This window comes from Coturnix japonica, chromosome 4 (genome assembly GCF_001577835.2).
Source record: "Coturnix japonica isolate 7356 chromosome 4, Coturnix japonica 2.1, whole genome shotgun sequence".
NCBI lineage: Eukaryota > Metazoa > Chordata > Aves > Galliformes > Phasianidae > Coturnix > Coturnix japonica.
Window position 1 is genome coordinate 32,845,825 of NC_029519.1, and position 25,692 is coordinate 32,871,516.

A 25,692-nucleotide genomic window follows, 5' to 3' on the forward strand; every position below is an offset into this window, starting at 1 on the left:
ATATACTAGAACAATATTTCTTAGCAAACGTGAACTGTGGCAGACACTTCTAAAGTATAAAAAAAATAAAATAATGTCAATACTTTTCTGTAAAACCAGTCTTATCCTCTTATTCTTCCACAAAGGGTGTTCTTTTTTTATTGTCTCTCAAATAGAGAAAGCTGCCTATTCGATGGACAATAAAAAAAAACACCCCCTTGGGTAAGAAAGAAAAGACGCAGCTCTGGGACAGTTCTGACCTGAGGTCTTACTCAGTAATCACCGTGCTGCTCACACATCAAAATAGTTTGGATATTCATGTATTTAACCCCATGTACAGTGGGGTTGCTACAGCAACGTCATGTACGACGTGCTACTCCCGTAGCTTTCCCAACTGCAGCTGTAAGAACTAGTTCAAACATTTTCTATGGTTTTTTTCGGTTGTTTTGTTTTGTTTTTTGTTTCTAAGTGTGTGTGTGTGTATATATGTGTGTATATATATATATATATATATATATATATAATTTATTATCAAGTGCAAACTCATCTCCACTCAACAGCTTGTCAGGTTGCTCACAATTTGTAATAAAACTGCAACACCTATCGTGAATCCTACACAATATGTGGGGACAAGCCCCGACAGGTGTGCTATGGGAATCTGTGTCACAGACTGTTGATTTCATATCACTTTGATGTAACGTTGGCACGTTCTAACACTGTAGTCAGGGTAGACCATCACTTTTTCTTAATGCAAGACAAAACATCTACCCGTATTCCTAGTTGTGACAGGGCATAAAAAGGGCATCAGTTAACAGTAAAAGAACAGTGGTTAAAACAGAACAAATGGCCATAGATGCATTTTGTCTGGGCCACTGTTTACAATTTCACTAATAATGTGTCAATCTGTAAAATGTCATGCAAAATAAGCCTTATTCCATCTGGACATACATCTAATATCAGACTGTTACAACTGACTTTACTTCTACTCAAGACAATGCTTGAATAAGCATCAATTTTGAAAAGAGCAATTTTAATCTGTTACTTTTGTTTTCAACTCTTGGTGTTTGGGAAATTGTTATATATCACTGCTTTATAAACCCTCATAATTATCTCAGAAGGCCTACATACCATCTGGTATGCTCGTCTTTATCACTGGCAGAGCAACAAAACTGTAGTTTAAGTAAAAACATGTCAAATTTAACCACTCTAAGGCTGCATGCAAAGTAATTGTCTGTGTAAATAGATTATTTTCAAATTTCTGCTCCTGTGGTTTACAACAAGGTTCTTTCAGAAGACCTCACAAACCACCCTCCAAGACAACAGCAGACAGCAATCTGACAGGTCCCCTGCAAGTATGAGCCAATTGGCATCACTAGCACATCAAGGAAAAAAAAAAAAAAAAAAGTTTTGCTTGCTTTGCTTGCCAGGAATTCTGTATAGCGTGCTAATAATACTGATACCTCCCAGTTACCTCGTCCTTTCAAGTTCAAAGGACTGTGAAAAACTGGAATAACCTACTGCAGCACTTTCCAGATTCATGCTAATTCCTGTTAACACAAACCTTTTTAGAAATCTAACGCGTTTTAGAGTGCTGTATTCCATCCCTTTCATTTTCACCGTTTTCTTAGCTTTCACCTGCTTTCTTTTCCAAGTTCTGGAATTCATGTCTTTTCCAACCCCCTCCCCCAACCCCACAATGCCCTGAGACTGACTGAGTGATGGATGGGGAGCCAAAAATACAGACTGACATGGGTTGACACTAGCCTGTACACTTGCTTTCTCCAGAGCTGTCTTCCTTTCTCAAGTCTTTTATTAATACTTATTTAGCAGTTGACTTTGAAGTCAGTCAAGCAATGTGGTTTAGTGTCCACTACATGTGAATTATTTAGCCCTCAACAGATGATAACCTTGGATCATAGAATCATAGAAACATAGAATCATAGAATCACAGAATGGCCTGGGTTGAAAAGGAACACAATGATCATATAGTTTCAATCCCCCTGCTATGTACAGGGTTACCAACTACTAGACCAGGCTGCCCAGAGCCACATCCATCCTGGCCTTGATGATTTCTGTAACACCAGGAGTTCCACCACCTGGAAACCACCTTTGCAAATCCACCTGCATCCATCTCTGTGGGGAAAATCTCTTCCATTCAATTTGCAAGTTCAGCTTCCATGTTTCCTATTTTAAATCCTTCACTGTCCAAATATTTTGTATCTGATTGTCATGGTTTTGTAATTTTGCTATCAGTATTCCACATCATAACATCATGTAAAGTATGGATACTTCTATTGAATGTGCAGTCCACAGAAGAAGACTACATATCCCAGAGAACAACAGGGGTAATGATAAGTCACGGGACCAGGACGCTATATAATCTCGTTCCCAGGCTGGAGTGCCCTCCTTCTTCTCTCGAACTTCTCAGGGAGTGGGAAGCGTTCCAGCCGTGTCGCCTAGAGTTCACAGTAGGCCTCTCGGTTTTCGGGGACTCTCTCTCTCTGTTTTGTTCGATTTGTTAGCCTCTATTTTATTATATTGTGTTATCTTGTATTTCAATATCATATTTAGTAAAATAAGTTTTTCCTCTTTAGATTGCCGCTGTTTTTATCCCATTCCCCTTTTCCCCTCCTTTCCGGGCCCTGGGGGGGGCCCACGGGGTGGCTTCCCCTGTCACGGGCATAGGTTATAAGTAGGGCATAAGTAACCCGTGACACTGATCTAGAGTCAAGACATCTTTCCCAGAGCTTGGTTTGGAAAGAGGTTTTTCCAAATCCTTTTGATCCTTAGTGCTTGATTATGTAACTTATTTACCTGTCCAGTGCTCAGCTCTATATTCTTGCTCCTAACTGCACTATGTCTGGAATAAGAGAAGACAGAAATGATAGGCACAAGAGCACAAACCGCTTCTCCTTGATGCTTTCAGGACAAAAAAGGTATAAATGTGCTGGATCACCTGATTGTGTGAATGTTTGCTGAGCACTGAGCTGTGTCATTAAGGTTATAATGGCAAAGAGCGCACCCCGTGACACGAAGGTCACATTCAAACAGGACTGTGGGCTTATAACAGGAGCAGCTTTATGTTCTCCATCCCTACTGCCCTAAACCTTCCATCTCATTGCTGGGTGATCCCGAGCAGCATTTCCCGGCGCACGCATGGGGCGGCCCCACCCCCGCGGAGCAAAGCGCACGCGTCCGTTGCTTGGGCGCGCTGTTGGGCGGCGACGTCACAAGGCAGCGCCGCGCCTGGCCGTGTGTCGGTAGGTGCGGGTCGGCGCTACCTGCCGCTGCTCCGCGTCTGCGTTTCCCGCTTTTCCCCTTACGCGGTGAGGGACGCCAGGCTGACCCGATGAGTCTGTTCAACCTGGACCGCTTCCGCTACGAGAAGAGGAGGGCAAGCGAGGAGAAGGATGGGCGGCCTGCTGCTGCTGCTGCTGCACAGGCCCAGGAGGAAGGCAGCCCTGCTGCTGGAGGCGGGGGGAACAGCACTGCGGGGAGCAGCAGGCCGGGCAGCCCGGCTTTGGAGGCAGCAGGTGAGTCAGAACACAACAGTGTTGTGTGTGCAGTGCAGGGTGAGTGCTGCATCGCTACAAGTAAAGCACTGTGCCCTTCCTGTGCTGGTTTTTTGTTGTTGATTGCTTTATAAAGGTCCTTCCCTGTACACGTGTGTTTCACATCAGTTTTCACAGAAGCATTTGCACAGTGCACGTTCTGCTTGAATCTGTGCATCCATGGTCACCTGATAAGCAGAGATGAAATGAATTAAATTCACTAGGCAGGCTTGGTTTAATATACACAAAGCTTTCCTGTTTATTGATGCTCATCTTAAACTAATGAAGTATAGTAAGGCTTTAAAAGGTTTTACTATAAATGCAATCTTATATAGAAGTAACTTTTCCATTATAGTCTGAGATGAACTGGAACAGGTTGCCCGCAGAGGACGTGGATGCCCCATTTCTGGAGGCTTTCAAGGCCAGTCTGGATGTGGCTCTGGGCAGCCTGCTCAGGTGGTTGGTGACCCTGCACACAGCATGGGGGTTGAAACTATATGATCATTGTGGTCCTTTTCAACCCAGGCCATTCTATGATTCTATGAATGCAGCGTGGGATATGACAGATAAAGCTGAAGCCAGGTGTTTGTTCTTGCTTTTGTCTTTCCGCTTGGCCTGGTTTTGCAGAGATGCCTGTTGCTTGTTATCAGGAACTGATAGTGTTGATAGTTTTGCAGCAATGTTTGTCCCATTTTCTGGTAATAGATTATGTTTTTAATGAAAATCTGAAAAACACACCTTGCTTATATGGAACTTGATTAGCTTATTTGGCTGATGTATTGGAGTTGTGTTTGGATTCATCAGTTGATACCAGTGTGCCGCTGTAGTGGCTCTCAACTGCATAATCACTCATGAAGTCTTTCCTTCTTTATTGTACTGATAGCTTTTCTGCTTTTGAGAGTGTGGGAATGGAAGAACTAAAAGTATTTGTTGCTGTTTGTTTTATACACCTTGGATGTTCTTATTCTGTATAACTTCCGATACAGGTGTCAAGATAGAAGTATCATTGGAGAGATCAGACAGGCTTTGATTATGGGTTTAGGTAATGAGGGAGCAACAATATCCGTTGGTGTTGTTAAACATCATTTGTTCCGCATGCAGCTTACTCTTGTAAGACTGTTTATTGCAGTGTCTTATCTATATGATAAGAGAACTTTTCTTGTAAGGGAGGAGTTGCTTTTTCTTTCACAGGTCCTCCCAGCAATGCTGTGGTAGGTAGATATTTATTTTTCTGTGAATTATGATATACAGCTTCAGTGTTTTCAATATCAATGAAGGCTTCATGTTTCTAAATAAAGGGATGAAAGCCTTGACTTGTTAGTTACTGCATAGGTAGGACAAAGGATGGATGGAGTGGAAGGGAAGGAATATTCTCCTTGTTTCCTAATCGATGTTAAGAAGGTAGAGTTTTTCTCTCTTTGAATTAATTAAAATAGGTACCTATTATTAATTACTGTATTACTGTGGAAGAGATGAAAAAATGGCCTGTTTCTGGCACTATGTGTTCTCTCTTCTGCTAAAAATGTAAGCAAATTGGTTTTGCCATAGTAAACTAATATGGGTGGAATGTCGTGCACCCCAGGTATGCGATGCTCCTTGTTGCTTTGTATGGGACATAAGTACCTTACACTTCAACAAGTAGTTCTCAGTATGATGAGCAGAATTGGTCATCTCTATATGCTTGTACATTTTGAAAGTTATGTGGGCTTGTAGCCACTTTACAGCCAAGTTGGAGGTAACTGGTTCTGAACATCACTTCACTGAGAGAGGATGGTAGAGCCATCAACCACTGAGAGGCAGCTACTGGATTGCATCAGAGAGGTGCCTCTCTAAAAAGCTGGGAAAATGCATTGGAATACTTTACTGAACTTCTCTGTAGAAATTGGTATTGCTAAATAAATAATGCACATTTGATTTTATTATATGGTGAAGCTGTCATCTTAATTTTCAATTAGGCATTTTTAATTATGTAATTGCGTACTGAAATGGTGAGATTGTTCCAGTTGTGGAAATGGAGCTGAACTGTGGTAGAACTACATGATTAGAAGAGTTACAATCAAGAATTCCAACATAAGATTTGTGTTCGGAAAGTGTGCTTATAGAACTTCAACACTGAATGGAAATAAAAGTTGTAGATGAAATTAGGCCAAGGTATACAGTGATGTTTTTGATGATTGACTGTTGTTGTTGATAACCTCTTTGTATAATTCAGGTCTAAAATGCAAACGATTGAACACTTGGATTTTGGTGTTCACATTGTTGCTTGCATTGGGAATGTTTCTGCCTGTGTAGGGTTACTTCAGTGTTTTCTTATTTCTGACCTTACAGGCAGACATCGATCCTGTGATTACAGGCATTTCTTAAAAGTCCCCTTTAATCATCTGCAATCAGGGAATTCTGCCTCCAATAATTACATGCTGTGGCAATAACTGTTTAAATGATTACTGCTATACAGGGTTATAACTTGCTCTAAATACATTGGAAACACTCCTCCTATTCCATATGTGACTGTTTTTGTTCTTTTTCTTCCCCCCCCATTTCTCCTGTTAGCTGTTAGGGGATTCTGTTCAGTGGAATAGATGGAGGAAGGGGGTAGTGCTTTTCTGAGAGAGAGGATGCCTTTTCCAGGCAGTTCAGTATTTCATAGTTATGAGAGTTAGGAGCTGTCAGGAAGAGTAACTGTTATTTAAAATACAAATAAATTGAAGAGAGCCTAAGTGAAGCAGTAAATACACTTTTTTATTTAACTCTACACTTCTTCCAAGGCTTGTTCTAAGGAATAAAATAATTTTTAAGGTTGTGTTATTTTTGTAAACTCAGTTTAAATCCGTTAAGGATGCTTAGTGAAGGTTTCATGAGTACCTGCCAACTGCATATTGTGCTGCTTGTGGGAGGAGTATATTTGAAACGTACTCTAATAAAGAGCATGAAAATGGCCTCTATCAGTTTTCTTAATTCAGTAGAGCCAGAACATCTCATTACTTATAAAGATGCTTTGTTATTTCTATTAAATTCTTGTATTAACGCCTGTCAGTTCCATGTTACTGTGATAACCCTTGCTTTGCCAGCCCAACTTGATAACCTTGAAGCTAGAGAGTAATTACCCACATCTTTGCATTTAAATAAAAGAAATATGTGATACTTACCCCACTGTCTCTTTCATGTTCTCCTTAAAACTTCTGCATATATGTGATATTCACATAAGCAAATTAGACAAGCAAAAGGACAGTGTGTCTCCTTTTACATATGGATAGATACAGATGAGGAGCTTCCTGCTGCTATTGTGGTGTTCTTGGTTGAAGGAAGGCCTGTTTTAGGACATTTATTACTCCAGAACTAGTGGTGCTCTTTAGGCTGCCCTTATTAAGTTTATGTGTGTATGGGCTTTTCAAGATAACGTGGAATCATTAATGTGTGAAAAGACCTCTAAGGTCATCTGGCCTACCCACCACCAGTATTTCCCCACTAAACCATGTCCCTGTGTACTACATCTACCCTTTACTTAAACATTTCCAGGGATGGTGAGTTCCGTGGACACCCTGTTCCAATTCCTTACCACTCTTTTTGTGAAAATGTTTTTCCTCATATCCAGCCTGATCCTCCTGTCACAGCTTGAGGTTGTTCCCGCTAGCCTTGTCACTAACTACTTGGGTCAAGAGGCCAACTTCTTGCTACAGCATCCTTTCAGGTTGTTGCAGAGAGGTTTCCTCTGAGCCTTCTCTTCTCCAGACTGAATAATCCCAGTTCCCTTATCTGCTCTTCATAAGACTTGTGCTCCTGAGCCTTCACAGCTTTGTTGCCCTACTTCGGACACTCTAGGGCCTCAATGAATTTCTTGTAGTGAGAGGCCCAAAACTGAACCCAGTACTGGAGGTGTGGCTGGTCCTGCTGGCTGTGCTATTTCTGATGTGTGCCAGAATGCTGTTGGCCTTCTTGGCCACATGGGCACCCTGCTGGCTCATGTTCAGCTGAGTGCTGACCAACTGCCTCAGGCCTATTTCTTCCATGTAGTTTTCTATCTGCCCTTCCCTAGGCCAGTAGGGTTGCCTGGGGTTATTTTGGCCAGAGTGCAGGACCCGACACTTGATGCTTATGAACTTGATCCCACTGGCCTCAGCCTGGCAATCCAGCCTGTCCAGGTCCCTCTGTAAGGCATTCCTGTCCTCAGGCAGATTGATGCTGCTTTTCTGAGTCACTTGACTGTCTTGAAAATCATTACAGTAATCTTCTATCTCATCTGAAAGTGATTGAAATTTTCATGGTAATTTGCTTAAAACCGAGATTTTTATTTATTTATTTATTTTCATAAAGGAATGAATTTGATTATCTGTAGGTCACTTCTGCCTTGGCTAGCAACTGAATTCTGGTTTCAGCTGTGGGAACTGAGATTACTCTGTGATAACTGAGCTGAGCTTTTTTTTTTTTTTTTCCTCCTGTGTTAAATGACAAGAGCAGAAGAAGCTGCCTTTATTTACAGCTCTCTGTTTCCAGATTTGGCAACTAAGAAAAAAACACTGGTGTTTGGTTCATAGGGACGTGAATTTTAAGAAGGGTTTGGTGCGCTAGAGAGAAAAGTGTGCACATGACACTGTATTTACATGTTGAATATATAAAATGCATTTATACAAGGGCTTTAACTGACAGTTACATCATTAGAACTCAGCCCTCCCACGAGTTCTCTAGCTGTCTCCTGGCCTTACCTGGTGTAATTGATTTGGTCTATTTTCTTATTCTGAATTCAGGTTTCTCTGTAGTAGGAGGTGAGTATTATTTTTTTCCACCCATCTGCCATCCCAGTCCAAAGTATATTACTGTCTGTCATCATTCATAATAAAATATACCTATTATGCTGTGCACTTCTTTGTATTCTGTCCTGTTACAGTGTAAATCAGAAATTGTTAGCAGTGCAGAGCTCCTGTTAGTTCTGTACTGACTGAACAAATGGAGTTTCTTATGTTCTGTCATGGAGTGAAAGGCTCATCTCCACAGAGATGGGTGCACAGAGGTGGGTGGGAGAGCCCCAGCACCCTATCCCAGTTACTCCTATGGCTGTCATAGGAAAGCCGTCAGTCCCATGGGTTGAATATGATTCCTGTCACCATTAGTAGAGAGGCTCTTGGGAGCATCATTCTGATGGTCTTTGGAGGCATGAGGCTTTTAGGGGCATGTGGATAAAGACTTCTTTAGGATTTTATGAAACCTTTTATGATATGTTTGGAGGGGGCCAAAGGTGGGGAAAGGAGGGGGGATTGGTTTGAGGAGGAGCAAGTGTAAGGAAAATAGAGGAATAAGGGGGCAAAAAGGGGGAGCTCTGTAGCTGTATCCATTTAACTGTTGGTAAATAGGAGAGTGGGCTAGCCTGCCTTGTGCTAAGTGACCAAAAAGCCTGGCAGGGAATGAAGGCTCCAAGTCACTCATCTCTCCATGTGTGAGGCAGCTCATGGCAAATGCATCTTGAAACAGAGGGTACTGAAGCATGCTGCCAGGTTTTGTGTTGGGGTTGCAGCTGTATTCATCTGAAGAGAACTCAGAGCTCTGGTTTTGCATCTGGGGACAGTTGTAGAGGGAGCTGAGCAAGTGTAGAGGCTTTTGTTAGCAAGGGCATGTTCTTGGTTGGCCCCTCAGACTGGTTGCAATGACTGCTGTTCTGTAAGGGGAACATGAGGTTTGGTTTCCAGTTGTCTTACTGACAACAGTAGCTAGCTGACTCTTGAATGGTGGCAAGAATGAAATCCTGCCATGCCATGTTCAGGAAGCTAGATGTTATGTCTTCAGTTCTTATCGTTGCTCATCTCTGGTTGCTGCTTTTGATTCATCAGCAGAGAAATGAGCATGGATGAGGTAATAGCAGCAGCAGATAGAAAGCAGAACTCACCTGTAGCATGGGAAACAGGATGTTCTTTGGTATGAAAGAAAGGCAAAACCTGCATTGCTACACATCGTGCATCCAAATTTGGAAGTGTCAAAGTTTGAAAAGTTTGAATCATCTGGAGCACTGTATAGAAATGACTGGTGAAGATTTATCTGTTAAGCTTCCCACAGTAGCTTCCTGATCTTCTTCCATCTAATACTGGCATTCCCTTCCTGAAAAACTGTGACAGACATAAATCAGCCATCAGAAATGCTGGTATTTATCTATCCATGTCCTGCTTAGCTTGGAAGTAGCTCAGAAGATTTTGCTGTTTGTTTTGCCAAAAATAAACAAAAAATGAAACAGTAACTAGCCTGAAATACGTGGCCTTTTAATCTTTATGTTTTGCAGTATACAAACCTATATTTGTTAGAAATAAAATTGCTGAGGCTGTTTTAATCAGGTAAGTCACTGCTTTAAAGAATACCACTCATTGAAGTTCTCCATGCATGGAGATGCGAGTTCTGCTTGTTGTGTCTGATACTTTAAGTATATATATATATATACTTATATAGCATATATATATATATATACTTATATAGCATATATATATACTTATATATACTTATATAGCATATATAAATATTTCAAATTCTAAGTCATTTTCACCCTTCTTTTTTCCTATTTAAATGGCTACAGGGTACTCGAGCATCCCGGAAACTCCGGAAGCTGAGAGGACGAGGGAGCAGTCTTATTTCAAGCATCAAAGAGGGGTACATTTCCTAGATGTGTCTTCAGACAGTGATGATGAAGTACCGATAAAAGTCAGTGCTTCAAAAGAAAACAAGGTTCCAAGGAAAGATGTGATTTTAATGTAAGGTTTGAGCTAGTAATGTTTATGCAAGTTGATGCAATGTTCTCAATTGTAATATTGAATTCAGAATAATATGCTAGGTTCTGGTTTGCGATTTACCCTCTCCTACCTAAACTTTACTGATTTTCTTTATAGTGTCTGTTATGATGCTATGTTTTGGCTTTGGGAAAAAAAACACATTGATAACATGGGTATGTTTTTGTTTTTTCAAGGAGTGTGGCACAGAGCCAAGATGTTTCAGTTTTTCATCTTTTTCTACTGTCCTGCCAATGAGAGGGACTGAGGGGGCACAAAGAGCTGGGAGGAGACAGGACAGCTGGCCTAAACTGGCCAAAGGAATATTCCATCCCATTATGGCATCATGGGGAAAAAACAAATGAAACAAACCAAAAAACCAAAAAAAACTTGGGGAATTGGCTTTGAGGGCAACTGCTGCTTAGGGTCTGCCTGGGCATCAGTTGGTAGGTGATTCTGTATCACTTGTTTTGTAAATATATATTATTTCTCTCTTTCTTTTCTCTCTTAGTAAATAGTTTTTATCTCAACTCACAAATTTCAATTCCCCTGTCCCATCAGAGGGGTGGGAGGTTGAAGGGAGTGAGTGAAAGGCTGTGTGCTCAACAGGCTGTGAGATGTTTAATTGCCTGCAGGGTTAAATCATAGCTGCCTGACATGAGCCACATCCTCTCATGCTCTTTCTTATTCCTTCAGTGCACAAAGTATCTCAGTGCTTAACACTTCATCACAGCTCATTGTCTCGTGTGCTAATCAATGTATACCTAATCCACTGAGCTACTTCACAAGTGGCATTGTGCTAATAGACTGGACTTAAGACCATGGCAGGAATTAGCTATTTGAGCTTTGCTGAAAACACAGAACTCTTAACACAAGACTTTGTGGCTCAGAGTCATATTCTTTTAGTGGTTATTTGAGCATTTCTTCATGCTTGTGAAGAATGAGATTATAGAAAAGATAACGTGTGCACTTCTTCTTTGTTGACAAGTATCTAGATTTTAATCCCTGATAAGAAGAGATGGGATCATTAATTTTACTATGTCAATTTCAATTGATATTCTTTTTTTATATGCAGTTTGTAAGGGAACTTTCAAGGCAGGAATATCTGAAATATGCTAACGAATTTCAGTGTGCCCTTTTTCTGAGAGTTTAAGGGTATGCTGATTTGTCCTTTGAAGCTTACGGCTAGACTGACTGGTGGTTTGAAGAGGGATTTGAATTATTCTTTGTTATGACCGTTGTTACTGTAATAGCTTTTTAGTGATATAAGTGTATAAGTAGCGTATTACTGTTATTTGCAAAATTGTAATGCAGTTTGCCTATTGCATCCACTAAGGAAAGATACATCAAAAAAAGATGTTTTATATGCTTACAGGGTGGCAACTTTTAAAAAATAATACATATTTGAGTATAACTTAACCTTTAGTAACGTTAATTTCAGCTCGTGTGATCCTGCTTGTTTGCTTTTACAATGGCACTCTGGCAGAATAAATACAAGAAACAACAATTTTAATACTTTCCTTGCCCCTCGTACATCATAGCTCAGAAGACTCATCAGAAGATGACGAGCCTGTGTTTCAGCAACAGAAGGCATCTTACGCCAACAACAGGGACCAACTAATTGACTTGCAGGAAGATACTGAGGAAGACATCAGAAATGCAAAGCTACAAACACTGAAGGAACTTTTTCCTCAGAGGAGTGACCAGGATTTGTTACAAGTAATAATTCTTTGTTCTTATTTTTTATTTTGATAACTATTTTGTAGGCAGTATTCCTATGCTTTGGGCACTGCAATAGAGAAGAGCCTTGATTCTTATTAACAAAAGCGTATATGAAAGTAGTATTTGTTTTAGGGGAACTACAACCATGGAAGTTTATTTCATTTTTTTTGTTGTTCAAGTGCATGTGTGTATCTGTACAGATATTTGTTAACAAAAAAAACCAACCCAAACACATAAATCTCTTCAACATTGAATTCTAGGGTATAGTAAATTTCTCTGTTTTGTCTTGACGTTCAACCTGACTTATAACTATCTTGATTGATAGCTACTGATAATGTTTGGAATGCAGTTAACTGGTTGAATGCAGAGTTAAGGAAATTATCGTTGCCATCTTCAATAGTTGAAACACTTCCCTCTTGCTTTCTTCAACTTTAATACTTAAAGTATGAAAGTGTGGTAAAAAGAGTACATTTGAAATTATAGTTATTTCTAATGATTATGCTGCCATATAAAACTGAGATACTCTTTGCTATTCTCCAGTATACATCACAAATTTACCATCATGTTACTATAACTTACTATGGTGAAATTATCTTCAGTACAGAAAAATGTATCTTCAGGAACGTTACCTCTTAGGGCTGATATTTTTTTCAGTAACTTTAGTTTTCAATACCAAATGTGTTTAAATTAATCTGTCAAGTTTCCTGGTTGAAATGGCATTTTAAAAATACAGAAATTTCATTGTTTTTTGGGGTTTGTTTGTTTTTTTCTTAGTGGGTCAAGCTTTAAGTTACAGCCTGAGGAAGAAATAAGGGATTGCAAATACTACTTTGGGTTTTATTTAATTTTTGCTCTTGGAGAAATTAGGCTACAAATACCCAGAGTGTTTGAATTACCACGTAGGATGTATTTAAAGCACAGGGTGATCATGATTCATTGTAGCTTAGAAACTAACTAGAAATGACACTTGTATGATGTGTCTGATGCAGTTTTGTGGCTTCAGTGAGGAGTAACTTCAGGGGTGGTTCTAACTATGTACTGGTTTGTAGTGCTGCTGTTATTTATTATCAGGGGGTGTCAGCATACTTGAGGGAAGATGGAATAGTAGGCAAATCTATTGTTCACGAAGGATCTGGGTCAGCTTGTCCTGACAAACCCTATGTGACTGGTGAATGTTGTTAAAGAAAAACTGTAGGCAATACCTACTGTAAACCTTTCATAATGGCAATTATATTAAAATTACAAGGCATTGTTTACAAAGGTAAATGGGAATCAGGATTCCTTATGCAAAAGGTTTCTGTGCGTTTGTAACCATTTGCTTCTGTTGGAGTTGTGACACTTGCAAAAACCTGCAAAAAGCAGCACTTATGAGTCTCAAGATTCAATTAATTTGTAAAAAAATATATGCTGAGATTACAGGTGGATGGAGGAAGAATTTAGAGTTGCAAGGATGATAACCTTTTGAAGGCATGATTTAAATTTCATGCACATAATCTCAGAAAGTCAACCTATAATGAGGTAACAGCATATACAAACTTACTGACTTAAGCTGTTCATCTTCTTGGATAATCTGGTTTTGGATCATCTGACTTTGTAATAGTAACAATGAGGGGATTTTGGAAAAAGCAGTTCAAGTAATTTGTGAAATTACTTGAAATTATTTGTGAAATAGGAAGGGGGTGGCAGGGGGAGCAGTCATAAATGAGGTTTAAAAACCTACTGGAAAACAACTTAAATAAGATATTTCCAAATATAGCTGATATGGTTGTATTCAGTCTATATCATTTAGTAACCTGTAAGTGTTGGTTTTGGATTTTAAAATACACATCTTTTTGATGTGTGTTTTTGTATATGTTTTTTTGTTTTTTATTTATCCAAGTGTATTTCGGTCCTGCTTGTTTACAGTTGTTATCATCTGTTGAAATGGGTTAAATCTTACCACTTAGCAGCTATTTATTTTTTTTTTCAGTTGGTAAATTCAACACGTTCAATGGATGAAGCGATAACTGCTTGTTTGAAGTTCAGTGATGAAGGTATGTTTGTTTGTTTGCTTTTTAAAGAAAGGGGAGGGGGAACGCTTTAGAAACTACAGCCAAATCAGAAATTAAGTTGCCAAGTAAACTTGAGGGGAGTGCAGACCGTGGTATTTGAAAAGTGGTAAAACATACAGTAAAAGTTATTCTGCTTGTTTATTGTATTAGCACAGACTTTTCAGTGGGAAACACAAGAAGTGGATGTGTAGCAAAATCCAAAGATGGAACAAAAGGGTTTTGGTCTTTTTTTCCTATGTAAATCAGGATTGCTGATTGAAGATTGGTGTCTTTAATGATTTTTGTTGTTACTGACTGCTTCCTTCTTTACTCAGAAGTTGAGGTGGACAGTAACAGGTTAGGATAGTAGTTCTAAATGTTGTATGTGAGAAATCTGATGAGTTACGCTGTAGTAACTCTTACTTGTGCCCAGCTCTGTCACTGTTACCAGAGTGAATTCTCTACTTGCAATCTTGAATAAGAACTATTGGTCTTAATCACTAGACAAATCCTGTGGCAGAACAGCCCCTTAACTATGTTTTGAGCCTTCAGCTTTCTTAGGGCATTCTTTTTTTGCATCTGAATCCATGCAGCCTCTTGATGTTATCAAATAACCCCAAGATGTGGAAATGTGTCAGTGTCATCACTTCAGGCTTTGGGTTTTTCTCTTTGATATCACTTAAGTCCAGAGCTATTTCCAATCATTCCTGGTTTTGCTTTATGTGATTCATGTGTCTTTTCATGAAGTACCCTGTGGATTTGGAAATTCTCTCTAGGAAGCTCATGTGATGAGGAGAACACAGTTGTACTTCATTTATAGTATAAATGATTTTTTATTTATAATATAAATGATATGGTTCTCCCTGTTGTACTTGTCATATTTTCATCTTCAGATATTTGTACACATTCCCAAGATTTATGGTAAATAAATTGCACTTCAATTTCTGGTATCCAGGCTCTTCCTTCTGGCCATTTCACATCATAAGAGTACCCAGAGTTGGAAGGGACCCACAAGAATCATCTAGTCCAACATTTTTGTGTTAGTCTGTGTGCTGCTTCACACGCTTTCAATGTGAAGGCCCACAGAAGAATCTTGGCAACAAAATTCTTTTCGATTGCAGCTGTTATATAAAAAATATTTAGTTAAGATTGAGCATGCCTGAAAGTGATGGTATAAATCATCTCATTTTAGATACTTTTTTTGTTGTTTTTTTTTTAAAGTAGAGATGCTATTGAACATCTGCTTATCCATGTCGATTTATGATATGTTTTAGTTGTTACAAAGTGTTGACTTGGTGAGAAGTGAAGTACAAGATAAAGTCTAGGCCCCGTGATCTCTGATTCCATTCTGAGGAAGATTCATGTCTAGACATCACAGGACTTCTTCATCCCCTAAGTTCTATGCTTCCTTAGCCTAAGGAGCAATAGTTATGTATGTCTAGCTTGCAAAGTGAATCTCTTCAGGAAATTATTTTTCAGTTGTAGATGTGGCTACATTTGGAAGTCCACAGAATGATTTCTGTGTAATTTTATAGTGATGGATTCCTGAGGTCGTGGTTGTTCAGATCCTCCACTGTGGCTCAACTGAAACTAAAATTGCTCTTAATCAGTTTTATCTATTTATTTTTCCTCCAAAGACCAATGTTCATTCAGCCAATTACTTCAAAAGAGGATGATCTTAGAAATACTTTTATGTGGAGTATGTGTGTTTTTAAGGCTGAGAGGACTGCATGTTTATGTCTGCAACTAACCACTTTGAATACAGTTGTAGTTGATCTTAAAGAGTTATACTGCTTACATTTTTAGTGCTTTACCTAACAGCAACCTGGCTGCCCCTAGCCCTGATATGAAGACAAGGCTAAGATACATTTGACTACTAAGCTGCAAGTGTTTTTAAGTTTTCCTGGCTAGATTGTTTAAATGAATGTCTTGGACTGAGAAGTGAAATGCATTGTTCTCTGAATGCAGAAGGAGAGCTATCTTCATCAATGTGTTTGCAGGATTTTTTCTGAGATGTGCATTTTCTATATGTCTATATTGATCTACAGAACACATGCTTTGGAAAGTCTCACTAGTAGATGCCTTGATCTTGCTAGATATTTCATTTACTGGAGATTTAGTTACTGCTGATGGTTTGCTTCTGTTTTCTTGAGAAATGTTAATTTTTTTAGTCTACATACCGTGTTTTCTCTTTCTCATCAGAGAGCAGATAAGTCTATTAGAAAACTTATATGAAAGTATTTTCACACAAAAAAGAGTGTTTGTACAGTAAGTAGATAGTTACGAAAAACCAATTAAAACTGTTTTGATCTTCCAGACAGTCTTAAAGATTTGAAAGCAAATGTGCTTTCTATGTGCGTGAGATCAGCTCTGCTTGTTCGCTGCAGATGCTGATGTAAGACATCAGAGCTCTATTGGAAGTCCTCCAAGAAGATTGACTGCCAGTAATAAATCAGATCATCAACTAGGAATATTTAAAATATTTTGGGCTATAGTAAAAAGAGAGCATTCATCCAGTAACTGTTGTTGCTTCAACCAAAGTTAATGTGGAGAAACAGCTATATCATGTTTTTTTAACTTCATGAACTGTGCAAAGTAGCAACTGAAAATGTACCTGACTGGACAGATCTTAATGCTAAGATGAACATCTCTGATAATCACCCAGGCCCAAATGTATTCAGAAAGTTCTGACTCATGTAAGCTATTCATAGGTTATTTAATGTTCATTAATAATTAGTTATCTCTGTCTTACTATGCATAGTTTTCTTTCAAAGGCTTTGATTTAATTTTGAAAACTGCTTGATAATAACCTTTCCTGTGATTATCTGAGCCAAAAATCAGTCATCAGCACTTCCAGATGGGGAATGATGTAAATGTTCTAAGTCACAGTTGGATTATAGCCTTGGTTAAGTACTAACTTTCCAAAAACATACAGCTTAAATATGATTATCTTTTGTTGTGAAAACTACTCCTGTTTAAAAGGCAGCAGTGCTTCTTTATTCAACTCCTGCGTAACATGCTTGGCAATTAAAAGAAAAAAAGCAAACACAAAAAAACAAAGCCTGTTCTTTCACATAAGACAAAGCTGCCTGTTTAACTGCTAAAGTACTGCAGAAAACGTGGGGATACATAAATGTGTAAATAAAAACATTTTTAGTAGTTGCTTTGCTTGGAATTTCTGTATACATATGGACTGTAGTAGAAACCTATTACAGAAGTCTGGTAAAAATATGCTGTTAACAACTAGCTACTACAGTAGTTGTTTGAATGATCCTACTTATATGTGAAAGTAATTGAAAGCAATACTTGTAATGAAAGTAATTTCCATTTTTTTTTTCTTCTTACTTTTTAAAGCTGCCTCTTGTAAAAGGAGATTAAGTGATTCTCACATAAATGGCAACGAGAGTGATAAGCATATGACAAAAAAGCCAAAAGCTGATTATGTAAGTATTGTTTTTTCTGTTTGAGCACAATGAAGTAAGTGGGGCTGCCTAACTTGGATCTCTGACAGCTGTACCATGAAGTTGCTATGTGTTATCAGAAAATTCTATCAAATTCAATCTTGTCTTCTGGATGAGTTTTCTGCTTCGTTCTTTTTGGCATTTTGGCAATGCTGAAAGTTACTTGTTTTAATCCTTAGTGTATGTGCATTGCTATTGCTTCTGTGGTAGAACTTGATGACAAGTAGCAGTATGTGCAGTTCAGTTCTCGTGATCATCAGTGGGAGTTTAAAACTATAAGGCAACTTGCCTCATCAGATCATTCTTTGTTTTTCCTCAAATAGGTGGAGTTCAACATCTGGTGTTACTGTTACCATGTGTTATAGGAGTGAAAGAATCATAGAATCACTTTGGTTGGGAAAGAATGATTGCTTACAAAAAAGAATGAATTGGTTGTGTTAAAAGGAATGATTACTTTGACCTGTGCTTATAAATAGGAACTATGTAGATGATCCTGGTGCACCCAGTTTGGTATTACACACCTCCACACCATGCATTGTTGGAAAACATGGGAAAATATTTGAGAATGGGGATTTTACTGCATGGACAAAAGGCTATAATGAGAACAAATAATTATCTCTGCATTGAAATGTGACTAAATTTTGTCTTCCATTAGAGCAAAACAGGGCGCTCCCATTTTTGTGCTGACCGTAGTTCTACTGTTAGTGATCCTGTAGGTCAGTGAGAGTAGGAACCATGTCCTCTGCCACCTGGAGTAATTTTGGGTGATCTGGTTTATATTCTTCCAGTAAATAACATAATTCAGCTAAGTAAATATGTATCAGATATGATGGCATCTCTGCTGTAGGTATGTAGATTGGTAAACACTTTGCATTCATGAAAGACGCTTGCATAATTCTTTGTGTTGAGTAGATAACAGAACAGCTTGTGGCATGTAGAAGCTTTGGCACTTGTTCTTAAGCAGCCTCCCTTTTTTTTCGAATTTAGAGTAGCTGTTAGTGTAGCTGAGACAACTGAAAATATAGTGCAAAGTTTTTATGTGACTTGATGGTTCTGGTACACAGTCTTTGTACATTGGTTTTTATATATAGATCTTAGTATAAGCACTCAATTGACACATCTATAGCTTCTGGTGGGTTAAATATAACAGTCAGTTAAGATAGTTTACTAACTGTGTACCTCTTGAATGTTAGCACTGCTGCCTTCTGCCTTACGTATTATGCAGAATCACTGCTAACTATAATTTGCATTTTAATGAAATACAAGCTAGGTGCTTCTAAATCATTTATGTTGTGGTGTGCAGCTTCTCATGGTACACGATAACCAAGTAAAGAATGCCAGTCTGTCATGACCAGAGACTTTCTACACTCCTGAAAGTTTTAGCCCTGAGTACTGTTTATATATGAGAAATCATTCCTGCTACTTGGATTTGTCTTAAGTGCTTTTGTCATTTAGAGTGGCTTGTTAAAAGTAAGCAGTATTGTTTTGGTTTGATTTTCCTGTTTGTTTTTTTGTTGTTGTTGTTGGGTTTTTTTGTAACATAGCTGGATGGGTCAAAGTCTGAAATACAATGGGAGAAGCAAGAGATGCTTGTAGAGAAGCTGCAAAGCACATTCCCTGGCATAGAAAAGGAGGTGAGTGTGTCTCCTGATGGCAAATCAGATTTTGACATCTGAAGAACACTGTATCTGTTCTTCAAGTGCAAATGACACAATGCTTACACCAGCCGCACTCTCAGATGGAGCCTGTGGTAGGAAGGTCTTTACTGTTCCTGCTCTTGGAATGTATTTTGCCCTGAAGTGTGAGCAGCTGGAAGTAATCGAGGCTGCATAGTACTTTTTGTCTTAGTATTTTGGTCCTGTTGGCACGCCTAGCATAAGAAAGTTTAACCTATGATAAAATGGGGGGGGGGGGGGGGGGGTGGTCATTTGCCTTCTGCAGTTAAAAGTGTTAGTGCCTCAATGTCAGTATATATAGAAATCCACTGTCTACTTACCTTGTCATAAAGCAAAATTTCTTATTTTATAGGACCTGAGAGATGTACTTCGGGAACATAACTGGGTGCTTCATGAAGCACAAGAGGCCCTGAGAGTTTTCGCAGAAGACAATGATGGTAAAGAGAGATTTATAATCCATTTTATACCAAGATAAAGGAAACACGCTTGCAGTATCTTTTCTAATGTCCAGCAGTAATGACCCTGGCTGCACTACATCTTGAAACTTGAATTAATATTTGAAAATAGTACTCTGGGGAGGAGAGTAGAGGCAAAAGAAAGAAACTGGATATTTCTCTACTTTTCAGTATCTTCTTTTTTTTTTTTTTAACCCTTTTCTCTATAAATGTAGAGATTGGTATCTTTGCCTTGCTAATGCAGATTTATTTAAGAATTTGCATTTACCTATATCATAAAATATATTCTGAAATGTATTAAAGCTGCCACTTGTTCCCATCCTGCTTGTTTGCTTTTTCTTTTAACTTGAATAATTTGTTAATCACTAATTGCCAGTACTTGCATCCTTTTAAAATATGCTGTAGTTTAAAAAATATATGTGTATTAAAAGCATACCTTAAATTATGCAATAGATGTATACATACCAGTTCATTAATTGTGGTGGGGAGCAAAATCCATAGCCCCAGGAAGATCTGTGTGTAAGACCTTAAGCGCTATTTATTGAGTTCATAACTTTTCGGTGTTAGACAGCTGTCAGAAATGCATATGTTTTGCTATATCAGCTCCTTCAGTATTCTTGTGGTTAGGATTCCGTTCTTATATCTTTCAAGAGGAAAGAGAGCTATCAGCATGCATAAAGTTGGTTGCTTACTTTCTCATTATTCGGAAGGAAAAGCCTGGGGATTGGAGTGACCCAGTAGCAAGCTGGCATTGGGCAGAAGAGAAAGCAATGCATGTGACTTCTAAAGAGGGAGGGAAGCCTACAGCATACAAATCCTTCTGAAAATGACTGGTTTGCTTACAGCTAAATAATTTATTTCTTAGTTCAAGAAAGTAGAGTTGTTGTAGTTGACAGTATGTTGTTCTTCCAGTTATTTTTAACAGTTTTGTGGCTTTTTTTCTTATCCCATCTTTAATGCTGTACTGAGAAGCAATAAAATGGAATTTATACTTCTGTGTATGAAAGTAGGTTTGTTTACTTAAATTAGCAGAACTCATTTACTGGCAGTTGGGCCGAGTGGGGACCAGTGTCTCATTCCAGCAGTGTTACCAGAGCTCTTAAACTTTTTGAAGGCTGCTCTTACCTCAAAGCTTCTGCAGCTCACACATACGACATCTTGTTGCTCATTTGTATTCTAAGGTAATTTGAGCAGTATAAAAATTAAGTGTTCACCTAATCATAGTCGATATTGCTCATGTTTCAAATAGGCTGGAATGGTATTTACTGCTTTTTTTCTTCTCTTATTAAGACCTGTTGCTGAGGCATTGTGTGTTGATATGAAACACAGTCTTAATATTTTAATACGAAATTTTATTTTGGAAGGACATGGAGTTTTTATTTGCCCTTAACCAATATGTATTGACTTGTTGCCTTCTCTATATCACATCTGTAGGCGTGGAATTTCCTTCCCAAAGTGAAGCTTCTGACTGGACTGAGGTTTCTGCAAATAGCAGAAGTGATAAGAAGAAAGTGCAGCAGAAACGGAAGTTTTCTGGGAAAGAGCAGAACTGCTTTAGGAAAAAGCATAAAGCCAAAGCAAATGTTTGGAGCACTAAAACAGAAGTACAAGACTCAGAGGACGAGTCAGCAGCCGAAGATGGTGGTAGCTCTCTAGATGAGGACTATGGCAGTGGTGATGAACTGGTGGAGAGTGTTTACAAAAGTAAAATCCTTAGCTTCCTGCAAGATGCTTCCCCAAGTGAACTCACTATGATTCCCCAGTGTTCTGAGAAAAAGGCTCAGAAGATAATAGCGCTCCGGCCCTTTAATAGTTGGGAAGCTCTGGTAAGTCTGCATTCTTGTTTTAACATCCCCAGCATGCCTAGAGTCAAGGTGTCTTCAGTCTAGAGAGGCATAGATGGGTGGCCTTAGCCTGATTAGGCTAAAATGCTATGTTCTTTGTAAGCCAATAGCATTTCAAATAGTGTCATATGACCTAATTTTGAATGAATTAAGGGGTGATTTTGCTGAAAAACTCAAGCTGATTGGCTGACATTACTGCCACTCACTTTTTCGCATAGAAACTTGGTTGATTTCACTGCAGAAGAAGAAATTAGAGCTTTCATTTAGGAAGGAGGTGTTTACTAGCCTGTTCTGAGCTGCTTTAGCTGAAAACCCATGAAGATGACAAGAATGTGGCAGAACCTTTATTGCAGCCTCCTCCAAGGGTAGCTGGTAGCTCCATTACTTAAGATACCAGCATGATTATTTTCAGTCTCGTACAAGAATCAGTTGTCGTCTCTCTTTTGCTCTTTTTTTTTTTTTTTTTTTTTTTTATTCTACTGCAGCTTAGTTTCTAGCATGGTTTTGCTGGCTAAGCAGTGCAGCCATTTTTTTTAGTGGAGGAAACTGCTGTGTTTTGATTAATAAGGTAAAGCATCAGAAGGATAAGCCACAATCCACAACAGAAGGGAAAGCAGTAACGCTTGGTAAGTAGATAATCTATTCTCACTGGGATGTTACTATGAAATGTTTCCCATGGATTGCTTGCTGCCTTCAACTTTCAGGCATTTCAGTTAACTGCAAGACATCAGACCAGAGAGAAGCAATAAAAAATCTGGAGTGCTTTACTACGGACTGTCTTGGTTAAGTTATTAGTGCTTTGGATTTTAAGGCAATAGCTCTGTGTAGGCCCTCTTAAAGAGTAACTGCTATGTTTTTTTTCCATCAGTAAGTGTTCTGAAACCACCCTTATCAACATATACAAGATGTGCTTGTATTTTTGTAAGAGCAGAATATGATTTCGTCAATATTCCTAAAACAATAACGTATTATTTGATGCGTGAAGTGTCTTACCACAGAACAGTATGGGTTGATAAAGAGACTTTTAAGAATACAAAATCATGTTTGTACGTTGTGTTGCAAAAGGGGGAGATAAGAGAAGGATCTTTGGGGGGGAAAAAAAAAGAGAGAAGTACAGATATTCTGCAAAAGAAATCCGTTTTGCCTCAAGCCTTTGGCTTCTTACAGAACATCTGTCATATGGCAATTCCTTTCTAAACTTGTTGGGTTTTGCCTGAGCTTAATTCTCTGCAGAAATATTTGCTACAGGGCTGTTCTCTTTTTCTCTGTGTAAAATATTTAACAGAAAAACTGTATGGGCCTGTTCGTGTTCAAAATCTTTCTTTCCTAAAGGTTGCTGCTGTCAGCAGCTACATGTTTATGTAGCACTGTGAATACTTGCCTGGAGTAGAAGTGATTTGCAGCAAATTTTAGCAGATGTTTAATATCAGTGTTACTTAGTTTTTTTTATAATGATCCAGTAGCACAGTGGCCCAGCACTTTTATTTATTTATTTATTTATGTTTTGCTCCTATGTATTAATAGAGTGGTAGAATAATGTAGTGAGTTGGTTGTCCTGGCGTTTAAAGAAACTGGCTTGTTTTTAAGGTTTGGTTTGTTGGTTGTTTTATTTTTTAACCTTTACAATGAATGTATCAGAAACTTTTACTTTTGTAACAACTTTGTAAAGCATTAGATAGTGTTGCTGCTCTTCAGGAAAACTGAGGAAGATCTTACAGCTCTCAGCCTGAGGTGAAGATTAAGGGTGTTAATAGGAAAGCCTACCTCTCCATCAATTAAATGGCTTATTCCAGGAAAACTTAAATGCCATTTTCTTTCTAGACAAAACTTTAAGGTTGCACTAAGAATGTTTTTTACTCTGGTTTTAAAGTTTTCAGATGAATTTCAAAGTTATAAAATCACCGAAAATTCTTGGAATTGCTTAACTGTGTTTTTGAGTAGATTTTGAAAGCATGTTTACCTCGATTTGGTGACACTGCTTGGGTATATCCTTGGGGCTTTAGCTTTCTGCTTCTTCATCTATAGAATCAGATGCTCTCTGGACAAGTACTTGTGACCTCCCTTTGAATACAGTGTGTACTTTAAAGAGAGTAGCATCATACATTCAGGTGCATGCTCGTAAAAAGCACGTGTTTGAGTCTTAGAATCATAGAATCATAGAATTACCTAGGTTGGAAAAGACCTTGAAGATTATCAAGTCCAACCACAGCCTAACTAGTACCCTAACTCTAAAAACCCTACACTAAATCATATCCCTAATCTTCTGGTACTTGTCTTCACAAAAGATCACTAGAAGTAGAACCAAGACAAAACATGGGTTTACATTTAAAGAGGGTCTTTGAAGCTGAAATTAGTGATGTTGAGGAGCTGATAGTTGTGAATATCCTGTGATGAGAACTGGAGGTATAATGCAAGATGAGCAGATGGGTGACGGGACAGATGAGCTGAATGGTTGTCAGCAGAAAGAGGACTTGTGGGAACTGCAAGCAAAGGAGAGAGGAATAGTGGCAGCCACTCAAGTACTGCTCAGTGGTGGCTTTTGTTGTGCTAACATACTGCTGTGTGGCTTTCTTTCTTTTCTTTTTTCTTTTTCTTTTTTTTTTTTAATGGTGGCAATTCTGGGCACCCAGTGCCTTTCTTCCTTTCCTTTACTCTAAAAGAAACTTGCTGGTGATGAATATTTTGTCCTCTTCTCCAAACTGGACTATATTGCAAACAGCAGCTTTGCTGTTTCCTCAGAAAATAAGTTCTGAACTGCAGTCAAATAACCAAAATACCTGTAAGCTGTCGAGTATTGGAGTGAGAGGGAGGGGGACAAAGGATATACCCAATGCTGGCTAAAAATTCTTTAAGAAGCTGAGCTGAACTTTTTGTGTTCGCGGACACTTGATGTTTCTTTCCCTGTAGTGGATTTGAGTGCTTGAGACACTGGAACAGGTTGCCCACTGCATTTGTGGATGCCCCCTCCCTGGAGATGTTCAAGGCCAGGCTGGGTGGGGTTTTGAGCAACCTGGTTTATGGAATATGTCTCAGCCTATAGCAGGTGGATTGATACTAGATGATCTTAAAGGTCCTTTCCAATCCAAACAATTCTATCATTCATTTTTTGTTAACTCTTATTACTCTCAATGACAGTAGTATTGTTCAATCACAAAGCAAACCATCTCTTTTGAAATTAAAGACCTCATGTGAATTAAATGATGCCTGTATCTTTCAAAAGAAAACAACCCAAAAAAATACTAACTCCTTATGAATTTTCAGGTGTTGTTTATGGAGGTTCATCTGATGTCACAAAATTTTATGTGGAAGTTTAGACATAGTGTATATTTAGTTTGTTTCTCTGTTTCAGTTCTTACTTTCCCCAAAAAGTCAGGAATGTCTATTGCATTCTGTAAACTGCAATACTGTATGAGCTGAGACCCACTAAGGGATGGGAGCTCCAACTGTATTGTCATTTCTCATTCTGCTTGGCTCTATGTTTGTAAACTCTTAAAAACTCCAGCTAGCAAAAATATATACATACATAAATAAATCCGGAAGTCTTCCACAAGAAGAAACTGAGTGGAAGCAGCAAATGCATCAGGTTAGAAACAGCCAGTGCTGTAAGTGGAGTTGGGGTTTGTCTGTTAAGGATGGGGCTGTCTTTTAAAGCTAAGCAGTAAAGTGAAATTTTTTATCACCTTTAAGCGTACTAGAGTAAACTTGAGCAGGCTGTGTCAGTGTGGTGTTACTCGGGCTTTGACTTGACTCTCCTACAGGATTTTTCCTCAAGCCTGATGTGGAAGATTTTGTCTGTGATAGTCTCAGAGTTTTGGACCTCATTTGAAAAATGCATGGAGTTGCAGGAGTGAGAGCCTCTGGTAATGCAGAGGCCAACCACAGATCTATTTGTGTTCTGAATGACAGCACAACTCTGGCTGTGAAGTGTTTCTTGTTGTAACTTGGAGATGGATGTTAATATGCTGACACAAAGTAATTCAGCTTTTTTTTTTTTTTTTTTTTTAATAACAGATGGCTTCATTCTCCACACATTTATTTATAGATTGCAGGACTTATGTTTATGCCAACTGAAGCTTTAGACACCAAAACAAATGTTGAAATTTCTTAATTGCCTATTGAAAATCATGTTCTTTGTAACACTTTATTAAAAGGTGTCTACTTTTTTGCCAGTGTTGACATGTGTGCCTTAGCCTGGTTTAACCTGTAACTATTGGTAAACTTTTATGTTTTAAAT

General features: G+C 38.6%; 1 protein-coding gene across 2 annotated transcripts in view; it reads left to right on the top strand.

The window, feature by feature from the left end:
* The first annotated feature begins 3,195 nt into the window (after nucleotides 1-3,195).
* Nucleotides 3,196-25,692, top strand: part of SMARCAD1 (SWI/SNF-related, matrix-associated actin-dependent regulator of chromatin, subfamily a, containing DEAD/H box 1) — a 36,884-nt gene continuing 14,387 nt past the window's right edge. Inside the window, exons 1-8 of one of the 2 annotated variants that reach the window (XM_015861344.2) lie at nucleotides 3,196-3,512; nucleotides 10,081-10,255; nucleotides 11,812-11,989; nucleotides 13,962-14,025; nucleotides 17,377-17,465; nucleotides 19,028-19,117; nucleotides 19,512-19,596; nucleotides 21,049-21,440. In XM_015861344.2, the coding sequence (XP_015716830.1) occupies nucleotides 3,329-3,512; nucleotides 10,081-10,255; nucleotides 11,812-11,989; nucleotides 13,962-14,025; nucleotides 17,377-17,465; nucleotides 19,028-19,117; nucleotides 19,512-19,596; nucleotides 21,049-21,440 (1,257 nt within the window). In that variant the 5' untranslated portion in view covers nucleotides 3,196-3,328. The remainder of the gene's footprint in view (nucleotides 3,513-10,080; nucleotides 10,256-11,811; nucleotides 11,990-13,961; nucleotides 14,026-17,376; nucleotides 17,466-19,027; nucleotides 19,118-19,511; nucleotides 19,597-21,048; nucleotides 21,441-25,692) is intronic. The other variant, XM_015861345.2, reaches the window with a different exon arrangement.